This window comes from Dama dama, chromosome 14 (assembly GCF_033118175.1).
Source record: "Dama dama isolate Ldn47 chromosome 14, ASM3311817v1, whole genome shotgun sequence".
Taxonomy (NCBI): Eukaryota; Metazoa; Chordata; class Mammalia; order Artiodactyla; family Cervidae; genus Dama; species Dama dama.
In genome coordinates this window covers 17,401,608-17,425,289 of record NC_083694.1, presented here as the reverse complement: position 1 = coordinate 17,425,289, position 23,682 = coordinate 17,401,608, and the positions used below count along the sequence as shown (strand labels likewise).

The window sequence follows — 23,682 nt, the reverse complement described above, 5'->3', positions numbered from 1 at the left end:
CATTGCAGGTAGATTCTTTACTGCTGAGCCATCAGGGAAGCCCTAACAGATGATGATAAGGATCACAAATCATTTATTTCTTTTTTCCTTCATGAAGCCTAGCACAATGGAGTGCTTTCTGTTGGGACCTAATAATACTTATTTCATTTAGCTGCTTCTTGTGAAAATTTCATTTAGTCAGTGGCATACATGCTGTAGAGTCTTGACTCTCTGATGATGCCAACAGAGAGGGTAGAAGTAGTTAGAGCTCAGTTCCTGAAATGTATTTGTTTGAAATGTATGTGTTCCCAAAATATTTTTTTTTTAGCTCTGCAGAGTCTGGGACCAGGGTTGGTCTTTACAGAATTTGGATTTTGCATTTGAATTAAGAATTTTTAGTTTTTTTCTTCTCAAGCATGCCTAGTGCAAACATAATGGAACTAGGTCCGTACTAAAATATAGCTGCATTGTGGTTGCTTTCTCATTTCTGAATATGCTGCAGAAGAGTAATACAATTGGGAAATAAAATAGGTTTTAAACTTATGTTACTAAAAGTACATTTTCAAATGATTTTTTCAAACCTATCTGATTATTGGAACCATCTGGGGGACACTGACTGGAGAAGTGGATTCTAGTGCTCCAACCAAAGATGTGAATAATCATAAATACGCCCATTGACTTGTTATCTTCAAAATGCTGGATTAGTGCTGGGGACTTCTGTGGTGATCCAGTGGTTAAGACGCCATGATTCCACTGCAGGAAACATGGATTCGATTCCTCGTTAGGGAACTAAGGTCCTACATGCCTATGGCACAGTCAAAATAAAAGTTGAGGTACATCCAGGTTTATGTACACATTTAGACTGTCATATTGTGTAACAGGTACTGATTGTCTGATTTTGCACACGCTAGGCTCCAAAATCTTGACTTTTTGGTCAGTCATATACCTAAACAGATTATTTTATTAGGACTTTATAAACATGAGAAACAAATGTTGAGAAACAGTAAACTGACTTTCTGTAATAAGAAATATTTCTAAATGCATACCTATATGTGACTATATGTATATATAGGGCTGAGAAAGACAGGGCAGGAGGAGAAGGGGGCAACAGAGGATGAGGTGGTTTGATGGTATCACCAACTCAGTGGACATGAGTTGGAGAGCTAGTGAAAGACAGAGAAACCTGGCCTGCTGCAGTCTACAGGGGCACAAAGAGTTGGACATGACTGAGCAACTGAGTAACAATAATGACAAAATATGAAAAGTTTAAAGGTGTCATATAAATATCCAGTTTTTACCCATCAAACAATTGGTAACCTTTAGCCAGCATGGCTTAGGAAACAGGCTCTGCTTTATAACTGATTCTGATTTAAACAACCAGCCCCTACTCATTAAAGCCTGGGGAAAATCCTTTCCTGGGGCTTAGGAGAATGGCCTCTTGCTTTATTTGGTTCCATTCTCTTCTCTTCTCCGCAGCCGGGTCCTGCTCCACAGCTTGTGCTGGGAAGTTTGCTCTTTGCTTCAGGACATGCTCCATGTTCTGAGAGAACTCTTCTTGTTCTGGCATCTTCTGTTCAGTGCTATCCCAGCTGCTCTTGTGTCAGAATAGTGCCTGACACATAATCAGTGCTCCATTAAAAACATGTTGATTATCACTGTCAAAAAAACCCCAAAAAACAGAAAATAGCAAGTGCTGACAAGGACAAAGAGAAATTAGAAACCTATTTTATTATTAGTGGGAATGCAGATTGATGCAACTGTTATGTGAACCAGTATGGAAAAATCTTCAAACTATTAAGAATAGAATTACTATATAATACAGCAATCCCACTTCTGAGAATTTAGCCAAAAGAATTGAAAACAGGATCTTGAAGAGATACTTGTGCACCCATGTTCATTGCACAGAGTTATTCACAAGAGTCAAGAGATGGAGGGAACCCAGTGTTCATGGACAAATGAATGGATAAATAAAATCTTGCATATGTTTGCAATGGAATATTATTCCACCTTTAAAAAAAGAAGGACATTATCACATGCTACAACATGGATGAAGCTTGAGAACATTATGTTGAGTAAAGCCAGTCACATAAAGAGAGATATGACATGATTCCATATATATGCAGTATCTAAAGTAGTCAGATACATAGAGATAGACTGTGGATACCAGGGGTTGGGAGTTGGCAGGGAGGCAAATGGAGAGTTGCTGTTCAGTGAATGTAAGGTTTCAGTTTTATAAGATGAGAAAGTTCTAGAGATCTTGCTCAACAAGGTGTCTGCAATTAATATTAATGCTACTACACTGTCCATTTAAATGCTTAAGATGGTAAATTTCATGTTATGTTTCTTCAACAAAAATTTTTTAAAATGTAGTGAGAATATAATAGAATGCAGTAAACTTTAATAAACCAGAAAAAAATCAAGATTAAGGGCTGTGTTAGCTTAAACCAATCAACACACTTTTAATAGTCACAAAAAGAAATATGCACAAAATTGTTAAACAAGTGTGAGTTCATACTATTTGTCTTGTTGTGCAACTTCCTTTTCTCACCTAGTATGGTAGAAGCATCTTTCCATAACAGTTAAGTGTAGCTCAACTTCATTCTTTTGAAAGGCAGAGTAGAATCCCACTGAATGAAGCCACAGCTTATATGACCCATCTTTTATTGATAGACATTTAAGTTTCCATGATTTTGCTATCTTAAAGAATGCTGCTTACTATTCATTGCCTTAGACTGCCAAGTCCATTCTTTAAGTACTGGGTCATTATCACTTGATTCACACGTAAGGCTCTGCTTCCTTCAAATGTGTCCTGCTTTATTCTGGTGACTTGTTTCACACACCTGCAAAAAATGGTGGTGTGACACTCTAGCTCCTTTTCTTTACTCAGAGCCCTTTGTGTCCACATTCCCTCTGGCAGAGGAGTTCTTTGTAGGCTGCGACTATAGGCAGGATTTTAAAACCTCTGAAAAGAGCTACTTTTTGGTCCGAGGTGGATAAGAACCATGTATTCTGTAGGATCTTGATTCTCCCTTTGTCATACCATTAGCCTGCAATGAAATGTAGCACAAAGGGTTACTTTCTAAGAAATCTATGACCTATATTGTGTAGATTACAATTGCATGATTAGAATTCTGCTTTTGAGAACTTCCAAATTCTCATGAGCTTTATCTCCTTCAGAAGCTTCAGTCACAGAGTCTGGAATTATGTTTAATACTCCCTCTTGAGATCTACTTTGCCAAGATCAGCATGGATATCCGACTCTACCAAACTTATTCCTTGTTGTCTAGCATAATGGTGTTGTAGTTTAGTGTCTGTCATGTTCAACTCTTTTGTGACCCCATGGACTGTAGCCTGCCAGGCTCCTCTGTCCATGAGATTTTCCAAGCAAGAATACTTGAGTGGGCTGCCATTTCCTTCTCCAGGGCATCTTCCCAACCCAGGGATCAAACCTGCATTTCTTGCATTGGCAGTTGGATTCTTTACCACTGAGCCACCAGAGAAGCCCATGTCTAGCTTATTTGGTAACATTTTAAACTGATTAGAATATACGTATTTTTAAAATATTAGAAGTATAAAACTAAAAGTATAAAAATTAAATTATTATCCTTTATTAATACTTAGAATTTCTTGTAACTCTCTACTGTCTTTACCTATGTAAATTTACATAAAATAGTTACCCTGTTAGACGGTGACCCTCATGAGGGCGTGGATTCTATTCACTTTGTTTGCTCATCGAGTCTCCAGGTTTGGCAGGATGCCAATCATAGAGGAGATGGATATTAAATGGCTATTGGATGGATTCATGTTTACTGATCCCAGGGACAATATTAAAATAGTAATTGTGTTGATGTGAGAAGAACCAGCGTACATATACAGTACACATAAATACGTATTGACAACACATCTTATAACCATAGGTGGGGTAGTTTCAAAGGGAGTGGAAAGGCATCTCCATCATGGCCTGCTGAAGACTCAAAATATATATCAGAGACCCAGGCATTTGGCATATGAATTCTTCAGCCTGGTGATTCTTAGATGTGCCGAAAAGAGACAGCACACCATGCTGGGTCTCCTTTACATGCCAGTCTGAGAGGCTGTATTATCATATTGTTGCTGCCATCATGATCTGCTAAAGACAGAATGGGCATGAGATCTGAGCACCCTTTAGACAAGGATCCCTGGGTCTCCTTGAGAAAGGGAACAATGCTTGAGGAGCCTATGGAAACATTTTCCTAGTTCAGCCTTTTATACTGATCCAGCTTTGTGAGAATTTATACACAGATATGTATCAAGGAAGTGGCAATGATTTCAATAAGTATAGAAAAATTTTTAAAAGTTGATTTTTTTCGCAGGCTTATTTGTGCATAATACCAAGAAGACAGTAGAACATTATTGAAAGAATATTTAGTTCAGGTTTTTGAGCATATATTAATATATATCACTTATAGGAATGGGTGGTAAGCATACCAATTAACTGTATATGCTGTCCTTCACATTAGGAAAGGATATAGAGAAATAAAATTTTAAATGTATATACGTGAAGGTGTATGGGTAAGTGCCAATTAAGTGCTCTGCCCATGCAGAGAAAGAAGTATTTGATTTTCTACTAATACGAATAATAGTAATAGCTACTTTCACTTTCATAACTAGCCCATGAAATAGGTACAACATTCAGATGTGGAAATTCAAATTTATAAATATTAAACAACTTAATTACTCTAGGCAAAACAGCTAGTTGATTAGGAAAGTAATATAAAACAAAGTGTGAATGACTCAAAAATGCATGATTTTATTCATCAAACCTTTCTGCTGCTACTTTTTATATAGAAGTGCTCATAATGTAGGATTCCATGTAGCCATGTGAAAATATATACAGAATTTTTCTAAGATGCTCTTCCTGGTTGAGTATCTCATTCTCAGAGCCAACGTTCTACATTTCTAAGATCTCTGTCCTGACTTTTGTCTGGTTTTAAGGGTTAACTGTTTTTAACGTTTTATTTTGAACTGACTTGAAATAGCCTGAATATGAATCTATTTTCTTTCCTGCAAATGCTGATATTTCATAGAAGAAATGGACTGTAGAATTTGGTGGCTCACTTAGGAAAATGGCTTGACAGTTTTGAGCAAACCTTGTGTAACTTTTATGAAACACCTCCCATCAGTTTGTCAGGCAGAATTTCCCAAGCACAGTCTTTTTCAGATTCCGTTGATTCCATTTTTAGGAGAGCATACCGGTAATAAGGCATTCTTCCACATTGTGAAAGCTGTTCTCTCTTTTCCTTTTTAATTGAAGGATCAAGTATTCACACAGGGAAATATCTGCCACATTCAATCATCATCCGGACCTTGGGGGGAAACCTCAGTTGATATTCACATTGCCACACTGCGCTGGAAAAAACAAACAAATATGTTTGGAGCATCTATATTCACTATGCATGTTGTTTTTATGGCACACTAAAGCATTGTTGTTTAATTCTTACAGTAAACAGAATTCTTCAGTGTACACAGAGATACCTTGTATTAAATTTACATCATATTGTACTTGTATTGAATTTCCTTGGTTATATATGACAACCTATTGGGCACCTTAGGAAATACAATTTGACATAACCTGATGAAGAGGCACAAAGATATATATCCCAGTGGATGTGCTTTATGGACAATTATGATTCGGCTTCCCTGTGAAAATTAAACACCTTAAAAATTCTACCATTATGGAAAGAGAAAGGTGATAAACTTCAAACTGCTTGTGATAGTGAGCCAGTGGGAATTAAGTATCCATTTTGTGGATTATCCAAAGAAGAACTGAATTTGTAGAACTGCATTAAATAACCTGATATACCATACCTCACAACATAATATTTTTATTTTCTCATAGCTATCTTACTGATTATTAGCACAAGAGAATAAGAGAAAAGCACAAAAATATGATACAATGCAACATAATAATTTCCCTTAATGTTTTTATGTTGCCCATTTTTCTTTTACTTCTTTAGATACTTCCTATACTTTCCTCCACTCAGACCTGCATCCTACTAGACTGACCTTTACTCACAGCATCAGTGGACTTCCTCTCTCTCTCTCTCTCTTCCTTTTGGTTGTCCCTGGGCATCAACAGCAAGAGATGAAAGACTCAGAAGAGAACAGAGTCTCAGAACTTTCTACCAGGCTCTGGGCTCCAGGGTGGCCTTCGTCCACCAAAGGCTACAGCTCTTAACCAGTGGCCCTTTCCTGTCACTCCAGTTCTTTCTCCAGCTTTCTGAGTCTGTTCTCCTCCTTTACCCTGCAAATGTAAGGATATTTATTGGCCCCTAGGAGTCCTGACAGTTACTACCTGGGGATGCATTATTATCACTTGCTGCTTTCCTTTAACTCTACCCACATCTTTGTAAATAGTGCCTTCACTAAACTATACTCAACTGTCCATTTTAGTTGTCATCAGATTTCTACTGAGATCCTGACTGGTGCCTAAATCTCATTTAATCCCCTCTTTACACACAGAATTTGGCAGTGGGCTGGGGGAACTGGGTGTGGGATAAATGTAAAAGCTTTCCCTTATCCTGAGGCTGACAAAAGTAAATAGGTAATCAAACAAATTCTATCTTGTTGCACTTTGTTTTGGCACAGTAGTCATTTTTAAAGTAAATAAGGACAGCCGTGCTTGAAAGTTCTAGATGCAGGTTGTTTACCTAATACTCCTGTGATATTTCATTTTTAAATAGCAATCCACTTGTATCTCATTGAAAGCTTTCAATTTATTATTATGAAATCTTTATTATAACTAGTCAAATAATGGTTTATGAAATTTTTCTTCTTGATGAAATTGCTTCAAGTGCAAGTTCAGTTTAAAGATCAGTGTCTCAAATAAGCCTTATCTCCTAGCATAGCTGGACTAGGTTAGTATCTGCCTTCCCTCCCTCACCAACCCCCCCCATGTTTTCTTCTGGTTCTTTATTGTTAATCAGCTTTATATACACATAATGCTTTTAGTCTGTCTTCTCGTTTAGACTGAAAGTTTTCTGAAGGCAGGGGCCAGGACTGTTTTGATCACTTCTGTATTCCAAGCATGCCTGACACAAAGTACCTCCTCCATAAATATTTGCCAGTGAATCAGATTACTGCAGTGACTCTGTGGTAAAGAATCTCCCTCCAAGCAGGAGACATGGGTTTGATCCCTGGGTCAGGAAGATCCCCTGAAGAAGGAAATGGCAATCTCCTCCAGTATTCTTGCCTGGGAAGTCCTATGGACAGAGGATCCTGGTGGGCTACAGTCCGTGGGGTTGCAAAGAGTTGGACGTGAGTTAGCAAATAAACAACAACAGATTACTACACTGGTGGATTACTGAAAATCAAAGCCCAATAGATTTTTTTCCAAAAATTATTTTATAGCTTTTAATTAGTAGCTGTTTGTTTCACAGTGCACTCCTGGGCTTGACTAGGGTAGAGGAGGAATATTACATAAAGAGTTAGCAAACATATTTAAGAAACTGCTACGTGGTAGGATGAATGAATAAAAAATGTGGTACATATATAATACAATAGAATATTACTCAGCCACTGTAAGGATGAAACAATGCCATTTGCCACAACATGGCTGAAACTCAACATTGTTATACTAAGTGAAGAAAGTCAGACAAAGACAAATATCATATGACACTTATATGCAGGATCTTAAAAAAATGATACAAATGAACTTATTTACAAAATAGACTCACAGGCTTATAGAATGAATTTAAGATTACTGGGGGGAAGGATTTGGGGAATAAATTGGAAACCTGGAGTTGACATGTACACACTGCTATACATATTTAAAATAATAGATAACCAATAGGGACCTACTGTATAGCTCAGAAAACTCTGTTCAATACTACATAATAACCTAAGTGGGAAAAAACTTGGAGAAGAATAGATAAATGTATCAGTACAACTGCCTTTGCTATCCACCTGACACTAACACAACATTGTTAATCAACTATACTTTAATATGAAATGAGAAATAGAAAAACAAAGTGGTGATGACAGACAGCATACAGGTAAGGAATTGAGATTTGTCTCAAGTGTGTTTTTGAGAGGTGGGCAGATTATTTGTTTTTACAAGGCATATGCAGTTTGTGACATAGAACAGAGTAGGAGGGACAGCCTAAGGTGAGATTCTCATAACAGACTGGGCTTGAATTCGTCCTGGGAGAAAGGAACAGGTCTAAGCTCGTGCCTTTGCATTCATAAGACTTAATTCCTAAAGGACTTTCATATACACTCCTTTGATTCTCACATTCACTCAGTCAGACCACCAAGGCAGGGAATGTGCCCTAATTTTATTGATGAGGAAATAAACACTTGGAAAATGTGAGCTCCCTGACCAAGTTTTAAACATGTATAGTCATGAGAGAATGGCCGTGTGCAGTGAGAGAAATTTCTCGAAAGGGGAGGCACCAGCTGGAGAGCCTTCCACTTTGCCCTCTGATTTTATGTCTTCAGCTTACTTGTTCTCCACAGCATTTAGGAGAGTGCCTAGAACATAGTAGATGCTTCATACTGTGTTGATTGAATGAATAATCATGTAAATTATAAGCATAAAATAGACACTTAAAAATGATTGCCCATAAATGTATATTTCTGCACTTTGATATTTTCCACCTGGCAAATCTGGAGTAAACATCTTTTCATGTCAGTATATAGCTTGCCCTCATTTTTTTCTTGCTTACTTGAAAGCCATTGAGTAAAACCATAGCTCTAAAGAAATGTACTGTCTCATTAATAAGTTGGGAGATAAAAAATAATACCAAATCAAGATAAAATTTTATGCAAAAAACACTCACCAAGATTTAACAAAGTGAGTGTACGTGGTCTTTTTGATGATACAGAATGATGACTCACAGACACTACTGGTGTTAGTAGGAATTGATGCACTTTGAAAAAGAGTTGAGTTTTGTCTAATAAGGTTAAACATACCCCAACAACTCCACTCCAAAATCTATACCCTAGGAAACTTGTACACATGAGCCTCAGGACACGTGTACAAAAATGCTTATAGCTACATTGATCTGTCAACCAAAGTGTGGAAATAATCTAAGTATGAATGGTAGAATAAATATATAAATTATACAACAATGAAAATGAATGAAGTGTGGCTATCCTTAACAATATGAAGACAATCCAGGCATGTTATGTTGAGCAAAAGAAGATGCAAAAAAATGCATAAATCTGACTTCAAATACAAAGTAGAAAGCCACACAGAATTGCTTTGTTTGGGGATGATTCCCTAGGCAGAGGAGTAAGAACATGGTTCTTAAGGTCAACCAGGTTGTCACCTTCCAACTGGTTGTAAGGTGGAAGTCTGGGTAGAAGTGTTGGAATCATGAAGGACTCATAGGAAGTTTCTGGGGTACTTAACGGTATTCTGTGCTGTAACCTTGGTGATGGTTATAAGAGCGTCTCTCTTTGTTTTAAAAACATAACATTTTATGTACTTCTTCTATTTTGCTTTATTACATAATTTTTAAAAGATAGAAAAAAAAATGGCTTTCAAACCTTTTTTTCTCATTTATAAAGGGAAAGTAAAACTCTTTCTGCTTTCAAGAATATTCCCTAAGGACAAAGGTACCTGATTAAACAGTTGTTTTTTTCATCAACTTCTGAATTTCAAAGGTTTGCCTCTTCTGTCATCCTCCCCAACAGGACAGTTTTTGTTTTGTATTTTAATGAGGTGTTGTATTTTGAGATAATTGTAGATTTACATGCAGTTGTAGGAGATAATGCAAGAAGATCCCATTACCTTTTGTCCGGTTTCCCTAAATGGCAACATCTTCCAAAGCTATCAGTTCAGATCAGTTCAGTCGCTCAGTCATGTCCGACTCTGCGACCCCATGAATCGCAGCATGCCAGGCCTCCCTGTCCATCACCAACTCCCAGAGTTTACTCAAACTCATGTCCATTGACTCAGTGATGCCATCCAGCCATCTCATCCTCTGTTGTCCCCTTCTCCTCCTGCCCCCAATCCCTCCCAGCATCAGGGTCTTTTCCAATGAGTCAACTCTTTGCATGAGGTGACCAAAGTATTGGAGTTTCAGCTTTAGCATCAGTCCTTCCAATGAACACCCAGGACTGATCTCCTTTAGGATGGACTGGTTGGATCTCCTTGCAGTCCAAGGTACCCTCAAGAGTCTTCTGCAACACCACAGTTCAAAAGCATCAATTTTTCAGTGCTCAACTTTCTTCACAGTCCAAATCTCACATCCGTACATGACCACTGGATAAACCATAGCCTTGACTAGACAGGCCTTTGTTGGCAAAGTAATGTCTCTGCTTTTTAATATGCTATCTAGGTTGGTCATAACTTTCCTTCCAAGGAGTAAGCGTCTTTTAATTTCATGGCTGCAGTCACCATCTGCAGTGATTTGGGAGCCCAAAGAAAATAAAGTCAGCCACTGTTTCCCCATCTATTTCCCATGAAGTGATGGGACCAGATGCCATGATCTTAGTTTTCTGAATGTTGAGCTTTAAGCCAACTTTTTCACTCTCCTGTTTCACTTTCAAGAGGCTTTTTAGTTCTTCTTCACTTTCTGCCATAAGGGTGGTGTCATCTGCATATCTAAGGTTATTGATATTTCTCCTGGCAATCTTGATTCCAGCTTGTGCTTCTTCCAGTCCAGCATTTCTCATGATGTACTCTGCATATAAGTTAAATAAGCAGGGTGACAATATACAGCCTTGACATACTCCTTTTCCTATTTGGAACCAGTCTGTTGTTCCATGTCCAGTTCTAACTGCTGCTTCCTGACCTGCATACAGATTTCTCAAGAGGCAAGTCAGGTGGTTTGGTATTCCCATCTCTTTCAGAATTTTCCCCATTTTGTTGTGATCCACACAATCAAAGGCTTTGGCATAGTCAATAAGCAGAAATAGATGTTTTTCTGGAACTCTCTTGCTTTTTCGATGATCCAGCAGATGTTGGCAATTTGATGTCTGGTTCCTCTGCCTTTTCTAAAACCAGCTTGAACATCTGGAAGTTCCAAAGCTATGGTACACTATTATAAGTATTTATAATAAGAAGAAGATTTTGATATTGATTCAGTCAAGATACAAAACAGAGGTATGACTTTTTTAATCCTCAAATTGAAAAACATTCCCTTTCTAAATTATTAGAGGCACTTTAGTGTTTTGGTGGCAGATTTTTATGGGTTTTTTTGCTGCTAACTTCACAGCACATCTCTGATAAAGATAGAGCCTTCTTTTTTCTGACTAGTGACACAGCATATCAGTCTAACACATCCCAGCCCTAAACAGTTGATTCTGGAACAATGTGGAGGGAAAGGATACTGATTGCCCAAGCAGTAGAAAAAGTCGTATAAAATTCTCCCTTGGCATCTGCAGGGGATTGGTTCCAGTATGCTCAAATCTCCACAGTAACCTCTCAGTTTTCCCAATTCTGCATCCTTGAATTCAACCAATTGTCAATTGTCAAAGTGAAGTTGCTCAGCTGTGCCGACTTTTTGCGACCCCATGGACGTAGCCTACCAGGCTCCTCTGTCCATGGGATTTTCCAGGCAAGAATACCAGAGTGGGTTGCCATTTCCTTCTCCAGGAGATCTTTCCAACCCAGGGATTGAACCCCGGTCCCCTGCATTGTAGGCAGATACTTTACCGTCTGAGCCACCAGGGAAGTAGAATGTCTCTGTCAGTTTATAGTACTGTATTTATCTTTTAAAAAAGTCCACATGTAAGTGAACCCACACAGTTCAAATCCATGTTGTTCAATTCAAGGTCAGCTGTATATAAAAGTGTTAAAGATATTACTCAGAATATTCCACCCACTACTGATGAAATGTGGCATTCCCACATGTGGTCACAACCACTTAAGATCCATTCAGGAAGATGTGTGTTTAAAAATTATTATTTTTTCTTTTTAGTATTTTCCGCTATCCCACTTCTCCCTATTTCCATGGTCTTCCTTATGCCAGTCTATTATATATGTCATTCTAGGTTAATTTTTCTAAGGAAGACTTTCATTATGCCCCTGGTTAGTACATGAAAATGTGAAAATGTTGATGGTTCTCCTTTGTATCATAAAATCCCAATTCCTTCTAACGGCATTCAAGGTCCTAACTTCCCTTTGAAGGCTTATCTCTATTAAACTTTAACCAATTACAACAACAAAAAATAACAAAATACTGGTCTATTCGGATATCTTTACTATACCTTGCACTTACTTGTCTCCACACATTAGTAAATATTGTTTCTCCACCAGGAACATCTTTCTGAGTCATTGTTTTTTCTTTCTTGTGGAAGAACCTGTGGAAGAACCTATGGAAGACACAGCTTCCTTGCATGGAAGACTTGACTGCTCTGAAAAGCTTTTAGGACTCACTTTAGCCAGGGTGATTGTTCCCTGCTAGAAGCATCTGTACTTAACTGGTTATACCTTTTGTTGGGTGTAAAGGTTTTGTGGCACTTATTACTCATCTGTTAGATTGTTATTTAATTAGAACTGTGTTTAACCCTTGTCTTACTTCCATAAAGATAGATACTATTTCTTTCTGTCTCTCAAAGTACCAAGCAAAGTACCTTTCAGGCAATTGACTTTCAATAAATATATGGTAATTTTTTCATTAAGCTCAACCTAATTGCTTTTAGGGCTAGCGCATGTTCATCAGTTCTTAATTTGAGTGGATTTCCTACATATTTTAGAAGAGAAAATTAGGCTGGAAATGGATAATAGGAGTAGTGGCAGTGGTGTGATGAGATTGCCAGGTTCTACCCCTTAATTTCTCCTTGTATGACTTTGGGAAATAGCTTAGTTCCTCTAAGACCGTATTCTCTCGTCTTCATAACAAGGAAACTGCTATGTTCTAAATTGTTCTAATTTCTTGATGTTGTCAATTTTAACAGAAATAACTCACATAAACCATACAGCCTATTGTCTGACTCAAAGTAAGTGTTCAGTACATTTTTTAAATAATAAAGTGTTTTATAATTTCAAAAATACTTCAGTTCAGTTCAGTTGCTCAGTCATGTCCAACTCTTTGTGACCCCATGGACTGCAGCATGCAGTCCCTGTCCATCACCAACTCCTGAAGTTTACTCAAACTCATGTCCACTGAGTTGATGATGCTGTCCAACCATCTCATCCTCTGTCGTCCCCTTCTCCTCCCACCTTCAATCTTTCCCAGCATCAGGGTCATTTCAAATGAGTCAGTTCTTTGCATCAGGTGGCCAAAGTATTGGAATTTCAGCTTCAGCATCAGTCCTTCCAATGAATATTCAGGACTGATTTCCTTTAGGATGGACTGGTTTGATCTCCTTGAAGTCCAAGGGACTCTCAGGAAGTCTTCTCAACACCACAGTTCAAAAGCATCAATTCTTCGGTGCTCAGTTTTCTTTATAATCCAATTCTCACATCCATACATGACTACTGGAAAAATCAAAGCTTTAACTAGATGGACCTTTGTTGGCAAAGTAATGTCTCTGCTTTTTTAATATGCTGTCTAGGTTGGTCATAGCTTTTCTTCCAAGTTGCAAGCGTCTTTTAATTTCATGGCTGCAGTCACCATCTGCAGTGACTTTGGAGCCCCCCAAAATAAAGTCTCTTACTGTTTCCATTGTTTCCCCATCTATTTGCCATGGAGTCATGGAACCAGATGCCATGATCTTAGTTTTCTGAATGTTGAGTTTGAAACCATTTTAAGAACTTAACATTTTACTTATTCCAAAGTTATTCATATGTGTCTTGTGCTGTGTTCAAAGAAAGAAAGTGTCTTCTTAGGCTTCATTTAAAAAGTCCAGTAGATTATATTCACTCCTTTTTGTAACTCACATTGGGAATCTGAGGTCAATAAAAATTGTTGTGTTAAGAGATAGTTTAGACTTATTTCTTATTAGTGTATGTTTTGGAAACTGAATTGTTCATTGTTTCATATCATACCTAATTCTGTTTGCATCAAAACATTTGCTAATAAAAGCGAGTTATGAAATCTGCTTCCCTATTTTGATAAGAAAGGGGATTTTTTTCAAATGATATTTCTTATCATCCACAAATTTACCAGGAAATTTAACTTTGTGTCCTTAACTCAATATTTCATAATAAATGGTCTTCAGAACAGACGAAATGTCTTGTTTTAGGTTCTTTTGATGGGGGGCATATCTGAATTCCAGCTCTAAAACACAATAGTATCCCACTTTGGTCATACCTTTGGAATAAGTAAAATGAATGAAGTCATTCTGGTAAGACCTAGACCAAAGGGCAAAAAACTCAGAGAGTTCAGCACCACTAGTCTATTTTGTGCTCACAACATGTTGACCCCAACTTTCTGGGACAGGGAATTCATCTTGCTAGTTAGTACTCAACAAAGGCCTGATTGATCACTGACTACATGTGGTATGATCAGATGTGTGTTTTGAAAATTGGCCTTCTGTATTATAAAGAATGAATTCTGGGGGAGCATGAATAATGCATCAAAACAGGAGATGTAAGAGACACAGTTTCGATCCCTGGGTTAGGAAGATCCCCTGGAGTAGGAAATGGCAACCCACTCCAGTATTCTTGCCTGGAGAATCAGCATGGACAGAGGAGCCTGCGGGTACAGTACAGGGGGTCACAGAGAGTTGGACATGACTGATGTGACTTAACACACACACACTCTTCTGAGATGATGGCAGAGTGGACTAGATAGCCATGATATGGAGATGGTGAACGATCAATTTGGAATGTAAGATCTCCAGAACTGAGGATGGAGTTGGTGTGGTGGATGAAGTAGAGGAGAGTGTCTAAAATGATTTAAAAGGCAGACTGCATTTTTTTCAGTGTACATTGTTTTTACAATTGAAATTTTTGTCCTTTCTACAAATAGTGTCTAATATAGGTTACCTATAGAATGCTGGGAAATTGTGTGTGTGTGAGAGAGAGAGAGAGAGAGAGCTCACCTCCATTGAGTCTGGACTTCAGTCTAATTTATCCCTGAAGTCAGGTGCATACAGAATAGTAAAAAAGTGAGCAGTTAACTGTCACAAATCTCACTTAATTTCATTCTCAGCTCGTTTGCACTGTGCTCATCTGACTCTGAACCCTTGTCTCAGTGACTGTCTATTATTTCTTTATCCATAGTTACAAATGTCATGGTTATCTAGTTTTTCAGCAGATCTTGCTAGGGGTTGACTTGCTAGAGTCAGGTAGACAAAACAAAGAAGCTACATTTGAGAGGCTGTCACTGAGGGACAATGGAGAACTCAAAATGGAGACACAGGCATGAATGAAATGTACCCACTAAGTGATGTTAACAGGAAAAGCTGGCTGAGTATCCTCCACCTACTCAGTCCTGGAGGGTATCACTGAATTAGTGAATATAGTCTCTGATGTCCATGATGCACAGTTTGAATCCTCACAAAATTATTCTCTTATATTCATTGTTGCCTCTGTGAAAAGAGAGGAAAGTGTGTAGTGCTTGCTGGAAAGAATTGCTTCAAAAATGGTTAAGATTCTTAAGTTTGCACTTCATGGATGAGATTTAGTTATAATGAAAATTAACTCCTATAAAATATCTCATTTCCCAATATGTCAGACAAATGAGATATTATGCACATAATCCCAGCAGAAAAGAAATTCTCTGTTCCCCAATTATGTAAGAAAAGGGAAATATTGATTTGGGCACTTTATATTTCAGTGTTGAAAAGCAGATCAAATAGATAGCATTCCAGGGGTCTTAAAATTTCTTTAAGAGCTTCTGCAACATGTGATTTGCACATAAGTGCAATAGCATAAGTGATTTGTGCACTGGGTGCCCATTGCATAGAATGATTGCTTATCAGAGTGCCTGGCACATAATAATTTCTTGTCTTTTTGATTATTGGGCTTCCCAAGTGGTGCTAGTGGTAAAGAACCCACCTATCAATGCAGGCAACATAAGAGACACAGGTTCAATCCCTGGGTCAGGAAGATCTCCTGGAGGAGGGCATGGCAACCCACTCCAGTATTCTTTCCTGGAGAATCCCACGGACAGAGGAGCCTGGTGGGCTACAGTCTATAGGGTTGCAAGAAGTTGGACACGCCTGAAGTGGCTTAGCATGCACACAGACATTATTATTAGTGTGATTTTATCTGTTTTTCTTCTCTTAAATTTTCCATGTACTAGTTGGTTTTTCACTATGTGTCTCTCACGTCTTAATTTTAATTCACTCGTTCTTTTGTGTGTCAGGTATTAATGACATTAGATGGTCACATTAGAATAAAGGAGAACAGATGCTGGCGGTCACACTATTTTGTGGAGCCAGAGTGGTACATGAAATATGCTCAAAAACAAGCTGGATGTTTTCTTTCTTCCCACGTCTACCCTCCTAGCAGTGCCTCCTCTTGGTGAAACTTTCTAGAAAGTCAACCAGCAAGAGAGCTAAAAATGTAGTGGTGTGTTGGCTCTTGGGCTCAGTGTGCAGACCAGGCTTTGGGGAGTGTGGACGTGTCGGGTGTCATCAGATGCCTTAGATGAATTACCAGTTGGGCTGCCAGTCTCCATGCCTACTCTTCCGCCTTCCACTACTGATGGTAATCACTGCATGCTTCCACCCCAAATGGTGCTACTAAGTGCCGAACAAATGAATATGCTCTTACCCTCTATCCCTATAGTCATATCTGGGTGGTATTAACTCCCCTTTCAGTTTAGATACATCCCACCTGGATATTCTATAACTTAAAACCTAAACTGTAAACCAACTTTCTCTATATAAATCAACAGAGAAGAGGAGGAGGTAAAATTGGTTATTATATATAAATCTCTATATAATAAACAAGAAATAAAAAATAGCATCTTCAATTCTTGTTTCTGTAACTAGTTAAGGCCATGGTTGATATTTACAACTTCTTCCATTTGCTGTCAGCCCGTAGCCTATCTGTTTGGGATTTTTGACTCAGAGAGGCAACCAAACACTTATTAAAAGTTCTATGTCCTTAGTGGTTGTGGCTTCAGTTGCTTTAGACTTCCAATAGTCACATGAATGGATCTGTCAGACAAAGGTGTACCGTTGGGAAAGTCCAGGATGTCAGCATGCGGAAGGAAGCTAATTCCCCCTCCCTCATAGTAACTTTTTCTTTGCATGTTGTTATGGTTGCACAAAGATCCCAAGTTGCCAGGTAATATTCTTGCTTCTAATTTATTGATACCTGGTGCCCCATGATATAAACATCCCTTTTTTTGAGTAGAGAAAGCACAAATAGTTTGAAGAGCATGTTAACTGTAATATTGGAAGGAAACATGCTGACTAAAAAGTTAACAGAAATAATTCATATAAAGCATACAACCTTTTGTCTGACTCAATGTAAGTGTTCAGTACATTTTTAATCATAAAATGTTTTATAATTTCAAAAATACTTGCGTGACATTTTAGAAAATGATTTAAGAAATGATCTTAAGAAAGATTCTCACATTTTCTCACTACAGAAAAACCAGCATCAAATACTGGTCCCTAGTTCAAAGCAGTTACAGCATCCTACAGGGATTCCAGATCCATAGGGTGACTCAGGTTGGGCTGTAATGTACATTTCCAATGGCCATTTCTGCAGTTTCCCATGCTATGGGTTAATGAGATATAAGATCGATCACTTCCATAGTATTAATTCACTTCCCCTCTTTTGTTATAAACTGATTTCTTAATCAAAAGCAACATTGTAAGGGATATTGTGACAACAGGCACAGCATTTCATAAATTCACAGATGCTGCTACCGCCAGACCATTGTGAAGGTTCTAGAAATGAGCAACTCCCACCCAGGAGAGCAGGATGCTTATGATGTTATAAGTGTTATGATGTTATGGTGTTATGATTGCCTGAGTGATGCTGTCCCTGATACAATGATGAATGAGGGCTTGATCTACTTTTAAGACATTCAGAAGACCAGATCTGGTGTTCATAAGACTTAGAGTCAGTTCTCCAGGAAGACAGCTCTCAAGGACTCTCTTGATGACATTTGATTTTGCTAGAGTCTTCTGTTGCAAAACTCATTCCTTCTCAAAATACTATTTTGAGTCATCCTGTAATATCAACCTTTTAGCAAGTTTTTTTTTTTTTTTTTTGATATTTCAGGTATCTAGGTATCCTTTTCTCCCTATAGTCTTAAATTTGCATTCTGTTGGATCCTGGTATTATGCTATGCTGCATATAAGTTAATTTATTCATTCAGTCAATATTTTTTAAGTGCCTACCCCCCAGATGGTGCTAGTGGTAAAGAACCTGCCTGGCAATGCAGGAGATGCTGGAGACGCAGATTTGATCCCTGGGGAGGGACGATCTCCTGGAGCAGGGCACAGGAACCCACTCCAGTATTTTTGCCCAGGAAATCCCGTGAACAGAGGAGCCGGCAGGCTACAGTCCGTGTGGTTGCAAAGAGTCAGACACGACTGAAGCAGCTTAGCATAAACCACATTTTAGGTACAGCACTAAGCTCTAGAAACATACAGGTGAGGAAGTCAAGATTACCTTGGGGAGCCTATAGCCCATTGGAGATGTCAGGCAATTACATACGGAATAATAATATTAATAATGTGAGAAGTGGCTAAGTGCCACGATGGAGATGTGCTGTCTGCTAGTGAAGAAGAACCTAACATCCATCTTCAAGGAAGACTGACAGAGGAACAGTTAAGATATTTCGTCAAGGGTACAGTCAGGAGGCCACTGTGAAATTAATTTACCTTTGAAAGAAGTTCTAATTTAGCATGTAAGCAAAGTTCTGTTTTTTAACATATGATGTTTGATGAGTGGGGATATTTCCAGTGAACAGAGATCCCTAACCTCCTTTTAAAAAGGGTGCACCATCCCACCCAATGCATGTTGGAATGGAAGAAATCAAATGATTATATTCATTAGCCATGCGGTTTCTCAAATCTCTGTTAGTTGATTTCATGAAAGTACACATAACTTCTAAAAACAAATTTGAGTTGATCATTAAATCTCGCAAATCATAGCTTCTCTACCCTGTACATGAGTGTCTCATAAATGGATCTGTGAAAGTTGTGTGGGCTTTACATTTAGGTGATTCAGTGTTGTAATTGAGAGCACAGGCTCTGGAGCCAGATTCAAATCCTGATTCCCACATTTGCCAGCTCTGTGACCTTGAGCAAGTTACCTAAGTTATCTGTGCCTGACTTGGCTCATCTATGATATAGTGATGATAATCCTGCACTTATTACAGTAGTACTATGAGGAGGGAGTTAAAAAAGAGGATGCACTTGGAACAGTGCCTGGTACATCCTGAGTCACACATAATGCATTACCAAACAGGGTCATTGGACTTCTAAAGCACGTCTATCAGGATATCATTTTAGGAAACAATTCAAATTGTAAATGTACTTAGTTTATTCATTTTTGATATGGGTCACCAATGACAGCAGTTAGCATGATTCAATAGAAAGCTTCTTATACTGGGACTCGGTTTCTATTTGTGCCTCTATAGTAATTAGCTTAACAATTTGAGCTTCAAGAGTTTAAAGCCTGTTTTATTCTTTGGAAGGAGATAGGGTTTAGACTAAGGGAGAGACAGTGATTCCATGCAATTAGAAATTGCGTCAAGAAATGCATGCTTCTTTTAAGACCTTCTTTGCTATTGTCTAACAATCATACTAAAAGACAATTATTATTGCCTTCCCAGGTGTTATCACAAGTTACGGGCTGTATCTCGACGGTATATTAATTCACAACTCTTCAGAATTCAGTTGTCATGCTTCTGGATTCGCTCCTTGGAGCTTGCATTCCTTCAGGGTCCAAGCCTGCACCGCCAGAGGTTGTGCTCTGGGCCCACTGGTGAGTGTGGCAATTTACATCCCGGGTATGTACTAAATGTCAGATTACAATGAATAGGTGACTCTCCACAGCTAGCCTTTCAAGTAGGAGGGGAGATGTTCTTTTTATAAAATTTCATTTAAGAGTTAGTAGGATTTTATATTCAACATAAATTTTAAGATTGCACATAGGTCTAGTGAAGGACAAAATCTACATTTTATTGAAATTTCAAAAGGTAGGTTGACCAGGCAGGCATGCAATTTTGCCCAATATAGTGACATATTTAAAGTGGATGCTTTTCTTCCTAGTAATAAGTAAGTTTCTGATTAAAAAGTAAAAATAATTGAAAGGCCGTAACTGCCACAGTATGGCAACACTGCTCCCCAACAAGTATGTTAATCAATTAAAAGATTGAATTTGCCTCATCCATTAGAATAATACATTTTAATTTTATTAATGTGACATATTCATAAGAACAGTATTTAAAATGACATTAATATCAGCTTTTGATATCCACATTTCAGAAATCTTTATCTATCTATATTTCATTAGTAGTTAAAAATTGACAAAATTGTGCTTTTTATTACTGGTATAATTTTCAAAACCCAATTAATTGTATGTAATTCTCAGACCAGCTTAACATTCTTCAGTCTCAAAACATCACATTTTACTCTTGTGCCTATTTCTTGATCAATTAGACTTAGCTTCTTTTAGGGGAAATACTCATTCGTTTTCGATATTTTTTGGCTATATTTGCTAATGGCCTATCATTTTAATGTACTCTGTCTTCACTGAAGAGTGTATTGTATAAATATTACCCTTGAAAAGCAGCTCTACCATTTAATTTTTTGCTTCCTTAGTTTTGATCACACCTCCCATTTTGCTTCAGAGATTGGTGGCCTTCCAAGCTGCTAACATCGTCTATCAGTGGAGCTGAGCTGTAGTCTTTATTGCCATTAAGTATTTCATAGCCTAGACCCCTCTGACGGTTACTTACTCTTAAAAGCAGGAATGGCAATTGGCCAGCCTTTCTTCTCCATTCAAAAAAAGAAAAAGAAACAAAAGAACATTTCCCATGAGCTTGAAAGTGAGGCTTTTTCAAAAATATAAACTGCAAGTTGTGGTCGCAGCTACTAAATTGGGTCCCACTCTGTCTCCTGGTGTCCTAGTAACTATAAACAAGGGGGACACAGTTATCAATCTGTGTCTTGTGCAGATAGGAGGTGATGTTGACCTGAAGGAATCAAAGGGACAATGCCCTGATAGAAAGGGGGAAGTGGAACTGGATTGTAAAACCCTGCTCTCCAAAGCCTCATGCGTTGTAGACTCAGTCTTAGCTTAAAGCACAGAGTTATTTTCTCCCCTGGGTCCTTTTCTTTATCCTATGCTCAGTACCCAAACACTTTTCCCAAGTCAGTGATCCATCTCTCATCACTGGGATGGATTAGCAATGTCTTTATTAAGAACAAGTCAACTTGGTGCTGCCAAGAAGTTAAAACCCATGATCTTCAGTTGATTTCTAACGGTTTTTTTTTTTACCAACTATAATATATATTATATCCCATATTTGAGTGCTTTAGATAGCCCTGGATATCTATCACAACCATAAAAGATATTACAGATTCAACTCTCGTCAGTGGTTTTTCTCAGTGTGTTATTGATTTAAGAAATCTAGGAATCAATCTTAAAAGCCAGACTTTCCTATCATTAAATCATATATATACACACACACACACATATATTCAGTTCAGGTCAGTTACTCAGTCGTGTCCAACTCTTTGCAGCCCCGTGGAATGTAGCATTCCAGGCTTCCCTGTCCATCACCAACTCCCGGAGCTTGCTCAAACTCATGTCCATCAAGTCAGTGATGCCATCCAACCATCTCATCCTCTGTCATCGTCTTCTCCTCCTGCCTTCAATCTTACCCAGCATCAGGGTCTTTTCCAATGAGTCAGTTCTTTGCATCAGGTGGCCAAAGTCATTATATGCACATATATAAGTATATATATATATATAACAACATAATATGGCTAAATATTGTTGAATATCATATATATCATCATGTTTGTGCTCAATTATGTCCAACTCTTTGCAAGCCCATGGACTGTAGCCTGCTAGGTTTCTCGGTCCATAGAATTTTCTAGGCAAGAATGCTGGAGGGGGGTTGTGAACTCCTACTGCAGGGATATCATTAATTATATATACATATATATATATATGTTATCATATATATATGTTATCATATATACATATTGTATACTTTTCACTTAAAGGTATTCTTTATCTAAAGGCCAATGTTGTAACAGATATTTCATTGAAACAGAAAAATTATGATTTTTATTTTTAAATCTTTTACTGGCAGAAATCAAACATTAAATTTTCTGAAGAGTCAAACTTTTGTTCACCTAACAACGTTTCTTAATAATAACTCTTGGTTTTTAGAAACAGAGGGCTGTTTGTTTCACATCTCTTACATATTTAATATCATTGTTTTTCATGCACACAGGGAAATACCATTCAGTATTTCCTGTGATAAATATGCTTAATAGTGTTAAATGTAGTCTTGTTCACCCTCAAAATTTTCAAGGTTGCTCATGTAATAAACGAAAAGCAGTTTTAAAATATGACAAATTTGATAAAATAGAATATTTTAAAAATAAAATACATAAATTACATATTCTTACCATCTTAATGTAGTATTATGTGCTCAGTCACATCAGCCATGTCCAACTCTTTGTGACCCTATAGCCCACCAGGCTCCTCTACCCACTGGATTTCCCAGGCAAGAATACTGGAGTGGGTTGCCGTGAATATATACACGGGGATTGTCCCAATGCAGTGATGGAACCCATGTCTTCTGTGTCTTCTGCATTGCAGGTGGATTCTTTACCACTGAGACAACTTGATATATTTTATGCATAACCAAGTTTATTCCCTGCCATTTGTTATTTAGAAGAAATTATTCTGTACCATCTGGGAAAAAAGAAAGATTTCTGTGTGGTTTGTTCAGTTCTTGTTCATTTATACAATGTATTTGGCTTTTAAAGAAATTCCAGTGTAAAAAGCAATTTACAATGCCTTTGATTGAAATTTTAAGATGCTAATATGCATTGTCAAATTAAATCCAGTAACTGAGGTTTCATAAATATGTGAAATAACAGAAAAATTAACAGAAAATGCAACAGGGAAGAACTTTTTAAATGCTTTCCTTTTTTCAATTATATTGTTGAATTGCAATTAGAAAGAAACTCTTAACATTTTGTATTTCTACAATAAAATGCAATGAATTTGTCCATAGGAAGATCACTTTGTTGTTTTTTTCCTCTTGTCCACTGTTGGGTAACACTGGTAGAGTCTAAGATGGGGAATTTCATGGCTGTATTTGGCCTTGGCACACTCATTGGATTCAATTCTCCAAGGACCTTCTTAAGGATGAAGTGTGGAACTATAGGTCACAGCTGTGTAATATGGTTATAAAGCTGCCTTGGTTTCTTAGTGATGGCACGTTACACAGATAAACACACCCAACACACATGTAATATATACGCTCATCTTTTCACAGCCAGTTTTTTAAGTAAAGAAATATACAAATTTTTTAATAAAAAATCTTTGTTATAAAGAAATGAATAAAATGTGTTAATTAAGACATCTAAATCTTAATGGCAGTAAATGTTATGGTCAAGAGAATTCCATATGGAAAGTCTATCCTAAAGCTGCCATTATCCCCCATACCTGCTTGGGAAGCATGTTTATTCTATGAAACCTCAGATTTCTCAACTATTACAAAAGGAGAATAATGTCTACTGTCCAAGGAGTTGCTGTGAAAATTTAAATAAAATATTTATATACATTTCTGATACATTGTAAGAGTTTTATTAAGGATAAAATTTTTGTTAAAATGTTTGTTTTCCTTGCACAGTTCTCAATTTTATTTTTTTTTTTCTGTG

At 37.6% G+C, this 23,682-nt stretch overlaps 1 protein-coding gene across 1 annotated transcript in view; it reads left to right on the top strand.

The window, feature by feature from the left end:
- The window catches only part of USH2A (usherin), an 892,942-nt gene that overhangs the window by 471,308 nt on the left and 397,952 nt on the right, over positions 1-23,682 (top strand). Inside the window, exon 35 of the mRNA XM_061161192.1 lies at positions 19,605-19,756. Coding sequence (XP_061017175.1) covers positions 19,605-19,756 — 152 coding nt within the window. The remainder of the gene's footprint in view (positions 1-19,604; positions 19,757-23,682) is intronic.